Source organism: Nicotiana tomentosiformis, chromosome 2 (assembly GCF_000390325.3).
Source record: "Nicotiana tomentosiformis chromosome 2, ASM39032v3, whole genome shotgun sequence".
NCBI lineage: Eukaryota > Viridiplantae > Streptophyta > Magnoliopsida > Solanales > Solanaceae > Nicotiana > Nicotiana tomentosiformis.
Window position 1 is genome coordinate 76172213 of NC_090813.1, and position 7989 is coordinate 76180201.

A 7989-nucleotide genomic window follows, 5' to 3' on the forward strand; every position below is an offset into this window, starting at 1 on the left:
TAGGCTATTCTAATTTCCAGCATCATACACGCATCATTGTTGTTTCTGACTCATGAATCTACAGGTTAAGGCGTTAAAAAGCCCCTTTGGACATGATCTCTAAATCGCTTATGTAATGAGGAGGTAAAACTATTTGAACACCCCGAATTAATGACGTTTGATTTCATAAACACTTTCCAGATGAGTGATAATATCCTATAGGCAGGATTGACAATTGAATTTGATTTTATAATGCTTCAACCATATAGGCATGTCATCTAGGCGGGGCAGTGTAATGAAAATAACGCAAGTGGTTGATCAATTGATCAAGATCCTATAGTCGTGATGTCTAAAGGAGCAGCATGCTAAGAGTAGTCGACGGATTAATTGAAACCCTATAGACATGGTATCTAGGTGGACGTTAGCAAAACATGTGTTATTGTATCCTATAGGCATGCTATCTAGAATCGTTTAGTATACATGGAAACAAATATAGCAATTACTTGAGCCACCATGTTTTGACAAGTTAAGTGAAGTGTGTGCGTGATTCCTATAGGCATTTTTTCTATTGGTGTATAACACACTAACATATAAGTCATGCTGAACAAAATAGCAAATAGAACACACAGACCCTATAGGCATATTTTCTACCCTTTTGTGCAAGCATTAGAATATACTCGTATTCACAACTTTATTAGCACCCCAATTGTTTATTTACAAATTATTACAGGCCCATATAATGAATATAAGTAAAAATATTACACAAGGAACAACAGCATGCCCAAAAGGAGATAACCCAGTACTGCCTGGGCCTTTAGCAAGCTCATTCTTCGCACCGGCAGCAAACTCGTACCCAAACTCGACTCGGGCATTAGAGTATACCAATTACAAGCTTCAAACTCATATATAGACCCATACATGGAAACCAATCAGACAGTTCTAAAGCAACACCTCATAGAGACAGGGTTGCATAACATTTAGCAGGATTCGCAAACACATTGGCATTTTAGAAGCAAGAGTGACGTATTTGTTAAACAAAGAACACGAAACTAGGAGAGTCAATAGACTCAATTTGCAACATGGTAAATACAATATAGGTTAAGTCATTGAGTAGGGGAGAGCATGCTAAGGATAGTCATAACACTAGGAGACAAGCCATTTTGGATCAATAGGGTAAATATATTAAGCAAATATGAGGTGAACACGCTAAGCTTTCCAGAATGAATTCAGAATAGAGCATTAGTCATAAAAGGATTTTAAAACTTAGGGAGGTCTAAGTCATAAGGGGACAAGCAGGATCATAGTGAAGAAATGACAATTATACTTGACAAACAGGCAAGCAAGCAAACGATGAGAAGCCTAATCATGCTGACACAAAGATCTCACAGTCAAGAGGTATCATAACAGGAGGACATGTTATCTTAAGGTTAATAGAAAAGGCAGACTCAGAACTTAAGCCAGTCAACTATACATGATCATGGTATCTAAATGTATTAGGATTCAACTAGAAGCATAAGCAATACCAAAGAATGCAGTATTGGCCAAGCACAGAACAAAGCAACATTGCGACAATAAATATGGTTCATGTAAGCAGGTAAAGAGAATAGAATTCACATAAAGGAATTATCAGCAGAAGTTCATTAAGGTAAATTCTGGGTAAGAGATGATTCCCTAGGAATTTCAGTGCGAGAATCCAAAACAAGGCATGAGAAAATTCACAATAAACAACAGAACAACAAAACAAACTTAAAGATACAAAGTCATTCAAGTTGAACATATAGGAGTTTAAAGAATTAGGCAGGTTGTGACACTAAGAGATTCAGAATTGCAGAATGGTTACAATGCAAGTAAAATTGCCAATGATTACAACACAATATTTGAGTCATATTGGTTCGAACAACATAGATACGCGAAGCACTGGAAACAAGCAAAAGAAGATATAATTGCAAAAGTCAAGACACTCACCAGTTTGTAGATTCAACAAGCAAAATGGAAGATAAGTGTAGAAATAGCTCGAATATCACCAGCAAAGAGAACAACCAAATGACCTAAATCCTAGTGCGTCAGAGTACACATGAGCCTCAAACAAGCCCCGAGCAGTGCTCACACTAGGGAGGTCGTTAGAGAGGGTTCTGATAGCCTTGACTTTCAATCGGCCAAGATCAATAGATTCAGAATAGTATCAAGCGAGTGAGAGTATTAGATAATAACAGTGGTAACAATAGTTAAGTAATAATCGTCCCCTCTAAGGGGAACGAGGAATGGGGGTTTATATAGTAGCAAGCTTGGACGAACAAACAAGGAAATATAATCAATCAACATAAAAAAAGAAAGAATATATTCCAGGTATGCTCAAAATAATAGAGAAAGTAAGAAATTCTGAACCCTAGTTGGAGTCGGATTTAGGGCAAATTGTTCACAAGCCCCAATCACGATAGAATCACCGGAGACATACCACATACAAGAGAAATTTTCTCTTCTTAAGTGTATAGAATCACAATCACACCCAGAACCATAGAATCAAAGGCAGATATGCGAGAAACAAACTTGCCATAAGTATAATTTTAACGAAAGTTACCATAAATGAGTGATAGTAGTAGAAAAGGTAGGTAGAATCCGCGTATGAACGCGTACAAGGAAGGAATAAGAGAGAATCTCCATGGTCGGCTAGGGTTAGTGTGAGAGTGGAGAGATGAGAGAATACAGAGGTGGCTGGGTGGGGAAATGGGTCTCTAGGGTTTGGGTGAGGGGTTATAAGGAGAGAATGAATAAGAAATAGGGCGGGTTAAGTGCAACGGGTCGTGACCGGATTTTAAAGGGGGCGTTTGGTTGGGCTGCTGAAGAGCTAAGTGGAGTGGGCCAAAGGTTTAGGGCCTGATTTGGTCCGGAATTAGCCTTGTATTGTGCGGATTTTAAGTACAAGAAATTAAGGAAAAAATAATTTAATAAAATAGCTAAATAAATATAAAAATACTATTTATGCAACTCAATATGTTAAAATAATAGATGAAAGTTATAAATATATAAAACAAAATTATTTTGACTTTGAAAAAATGATAAAATATAATTAATTATAAAACATAGGCTATTATTGCAAAAATATGTAAATAGCTCAAAGATTAAAAAAAATGTAATTATATGAAATGACGTAAAATGTTATAAAACATGCATATGAGTATAAATAATAAATTTGGATGATTAAATCATCACAAAATAATTTAAGTGGTAATTAATGCATATTCAAGAAATTTAAATGCAAGAAAATCAATTTTAAAGCCTTAAATATTATAGAAAATACTTGTATAACTCTTGTAGATTAAGTAATGATGCAAAAAATGATATTTTGAAAGTATATATACTATTTGAAAAATATGAGGGCAAAATTGGGTATCACCAGCTGCCCTTTTTTACCCGAGAATGATGAAAGAGTAGTCGGGTAAAGAAAATGATGACCAATTTTGCCTGAATTAGGTGAGGAATGATGTATTTTGAAAAATGGGGGTCGAACCCTGGTTCTTGAGTTGCCTACCTATCCTTGGTGTTACGGGAATCAAGCCGTGTGTAGTTCTGATCCAACAGCGAACGAAACTGATGGAGTTGTTATAAGAGTGGTCATATGCTTCGAAAGAGGATCTTTTGGGCAGGGTAGTGTCGTAGGTAACAGATAATTTAGGTGGAGCCGTGAATGCGAATTATAACGTGACAGATATATAAGGCAGATATTTGAACGATTATAGAATAAAGAGTAATCAATTGATAATCATCAGTTACGTTTGAGATAGTCAAAGGATGTGAACGTTGTGAATGAAAACCAGAGCGAGAATTGCTCTTATTTGTAGAACGGTTACCTTCCGAGTTACCTGCAAATCTTAAAACACGGTGCATGCGAATATATATGGGTTATTATAAAAATTTAAACATGATGTGAATTACCTTTGGACCATGAAGGTTGCCTTCGGACGATGAGGATGATGTCCTTAGACCATGACGTCCTGGGCCATGAAGTGTATGATAAGGGATTCGTCGGCCATGGAATGGTGTCCTCGGGCCATGAAGATGGTGCCTCTGGACTATAACGCCTTTGAATAATGATATGCAATTTTGAGAGATCCTCCGGCCATGGCATAATGTCTTCGGGCTATGAAGGATTATGCCCTCAGACTATGACGTCTTCGGATAATATGGCGATGTTTCAGTCCATGAGATGCAAGGATGTTGTGATATCGATCGTTTGATAGAGGAAACAGATAATGCTTAGTCATATGCAAGAACGAGACGAGACAAGGTTTAGTCTTGTATGAGATGAGGGCAGTGCTTAGGCTGATGCAAAGGGCGGAGACAATGTTTAGTATCATGCAAGGAAGGCAATTCCTAGCCTTATGCAATAATGGAGGCAATTCTTAGCCTCGTGCAAGGAATGGAGACAGTGTTTAGTCTCATGCAAAGAAAGGTAGTGCTTAGCCTTATGCAATGTCGAGACAGTGCTTAGTCTCATGCAAAGAATGGAGGCAGTGCTTAGTCTCATGCAAGGAAAGGCAGTGTTTAGCCTTATGCAATAATGGAGGAAATGCTTAGCCTCATGCAAGGAATAGAGATAATGTTTAGTCTCTGGAAAAGAAAAGAAATGCTTAGACTTATGCAATAACGGAGACAATGCTTAGCCTCATCCAATGAATGGAGATAGTGTTTAGTCTCTGGCAAGGAAAGGTAATGCTTAGCCTTATGCAATAACGGAGACAATGCTTAACCTCATGCAAGGAATAGAGATAGTGTTTAGTCTCATGAAAATAAAGGCACTGCTTAGCCTTATGCAATGTGGAGACAGTGCTTAGTCTCATGCAAAGAATGGAGACAGTGCTTAGTCTTATGCAAAGAAAGATAGTGCTTAGCCCTATGTAAGGAGTACAGAGAATGTTAGTATTATGCAAAGGAGGGCATTGCTTAGCCTTATGTGATGATGAGGGCAGTGCTTAGCCCTATACAAGAAAAGTAATGGCTAAATTCGAGAGAATAAAGCATTTCTTAGCTTGATGTGCTTGTGTATGGCGCCCTTTGTTGATGTGAAGATAATGATCTTGCTGTGTGTATGTATTTGCGGACGTTCCTGTTATGTTCATTGTGCCTGCATTCAAAGAAAAGTCGCGAGTTTTGCGGTGGAAAGGTTGGTTCGTGCTCTTGATTCCTTGCTTTGCCTTTTGCTTTTGTCTGGAGGCCCTGCTTGAGTCACCCCGGGTAACGTCTGGCTGCAATAGAAACAAAATTTTTGAAAAACATGGATTTGATAAATTGTTTATAAAAATGTAGTTGTTTGAAATATATGATAATGCACAAGAGCAAATAATTTGTTGAATTGATGATTATGACACGCTTTTGAGACATTACAACCTCCTTAACTCGGAATTTTGAGGATCCTCCATAAAACTCTGCCCCGGTTTAAATGCGTACTTCTGGTGATACATTCCTTAGCGGTTCCAAACATGATGAGATCGGGCAAACTCGAGTTCTTTCCCCGGTTTTGATCATAGGGGAAATGAAGATTTTATTATGATGTGATCGAACCCACAGGACTGCCTATGTATCCCCTCTTAAACGGGAATTAGGTCAGGCGTAGTTCAGTTACATCAAATAGAAAATGCAAACATAATCTTAAACATAGTATCTCTTGACTGCATCTGAATTGATAGGTTTTGGCCAAATCTCTCCATCCATTTCTGCGAGTATAAGTGCTCATCCGGTTAATATTCGGTGAACCATGTAAGGGCCTTGCCAGTTAGGTGAGAATTTCCCCTTTGCTTCATCCTAATGTGGGAAGATCCGTTATAGTACATATTGCCCATGTGTGAATTGCCTTGACCTAACCTTTTTGTTGAAAGCTCTTGCTATTCTATTCTGGTAGAGTTAACCGTGACATACAGTATTCATTCTTTTTCCATCAATGAGAGCTATTTGTTCATACCGGCTCCGTACCCATTCTGCATCGCTGAGCTCGGCTTCCTCTATGATTCTGAACGAAGGGATTTCTACTTCGGCGAGAATAACGGCTTCAGTACTGTAAACCAGTAGATAGGGAGTTGCCCCAGTGGATGTACGAACTGTGGTGTGATACCTGAGCAAAGAAAATAGTAGCTTCCCGTGCCATTGTTTGTGATTGTCTACCATTTTCCTCAATATCGTCTTGATATTTTTGTTGGCAGATTCTACAGCTTCATTCATTTGCAGCCTGTATGTTGTAGAGTTTTGATGCTTGATCTTGAATGTTTCATACATGGCTTTCATCAAGTCACTATTGAGATTGGCGGCATTATCAGTAATGATTGATTCAGGTACTCCAAATTGACAAACGATGCGGTCCCGAACAAAATTTGCTACGACCTTCTTAGTTATAGCCTTATAGGATGCGGCTTTAACCCATTTTGTGAAGTAGTCTATAGCCACCAGAATGAACCTATGTCCATTTAAAGCAGTGGGTTCAATTGGTCCGATGACATCCATACCCGAAGTAGAGAAGGTCTAGCGACTTCCAGACAGAGAAGAAGATTGAATCTTTCTATCCGATATGAATACATTGAATTCGAGATGCAAATTGAATAGGAATGAACCCCTTACAAACTAATGGCGGTTACAGGATTGGTAATATACTCTTCATGGGTACCGGTGATCGTCTCCTCGGCTGTTAGGTTCAGTGTTCATCGTCACGAACTCGTTACATTGCGTTTGTTGGACGGCACTCGTATCATATCAGCATGTATCTGGCACTGGTGAAACCTTTGAACATATTTGATGTAGTTTGTTTCTATAGTAATCCAGAAATATCCTACTCTTAATATCTTCTTGGCCAAAACGAAACATTCATGTGGGGTACGCAAGTTCCGGCATGTATTTCCTAGAGCAATTTAGATGCCTTCTTGGCATCGACGCATTGCAACAATCCCAAATCAAGAGTCCTTCTATTCAGAATTCCATCGCTTTGAAAGAAATGGTTGGCCAATCTTCGAAGCGTGCGCTTCTAAGTGAAATGTTTAACGTGCTCTGGATATTCTCCCTTTTCTAAGTATTCCATGATGTCATGGAACCACGAATTTCCGTCAATTTCTTCTTCAACATGAGCACAATAAGTTGGCTGCCTATGAATTCCTATTGGGATAGGATCGATGAAATTCTTGTCTAGGTGTTGTATCATGGAAGATAAAGTGGCTAATGCATCTGCAAACTCATTCTGAATCCTTGGAACATGATTGAACTCTATCTTTATGAATCTCTTGATCAGCTCTTGTACACAGTGAAAGTATGGCAATAATTTTGTGTTCTTCATAGCCCATTCTCCTAGAACCTGATGCACCAATAGATCTGAATCTTCGATTACCAGCAACTCCTGAACGTCCATGTCAATGGCCAACCTGAGTCCCAGGATGCAGGCCTCATGTTCCGTCATATTGTTGGTGTACGGAAACATGAGTTTTGCGGATACCGAATAGTGTTGATTAGTTTCTGATACTAATATAGCTCTGACACCCACTCCTTTGAAGTTTGTTTCTCCGTCGAAGAACATCCTCCAACCATCGTATGCCACGGTAATACCTTCTCCTACAAACGATACCTCCTCGTCAGGAAAATACATTTTCAATGGTTCGTACTCTCCATCTGTTGGATTGTCTACCAATTGATCCGCCAATGCTTGCCCTTTGACTACCTTCTGATTTACATAGACAATGTCGAACTCACACAGCAATATCTGCCACTTTGCTAACTTGCCCGTAGGCATGGGTTTATGAAAGATGTATTTTAGTGGATCCATCCTTGATATGATATATGTAATGTACGCATAGAAATAATGTCTCAACTTCTGGGTTATCCATGTCAAATCATAGCATGTGCGTTCCAATAAAGAATATCGGGCTTCGTAAGGCGTGAACTTTTTGCTCAGATAATATATCGCCTGCTCCTTCCTTCCAATTTCATTATGTTATCCTAGAACACAACCAAAGGCCCCTTCCAACACAAACAGATAAA

General features: G+C 38.8%; 1 protein-coding gene across 1 annotated transcript; it reads right to left on the reverse strand.

Moving 5' to 3' along the window:
- Positions 1 to 6985: 6985 nt before the first annotated feature.
- On the reverse strand, positions 6986 to 7741 carry LOC138905090 (uncharacterized). Its single transcript, XM_070193596.1, has one exon. It carries the CDS (start codon positions 7739 to 7741, stop codon positions 6986 to 6988), a length of 756 nt encoding a protein of 251 aa, XP_070049697.1.
- Positions 7742 to 7989: the final 248 nt, after the last annotated feature.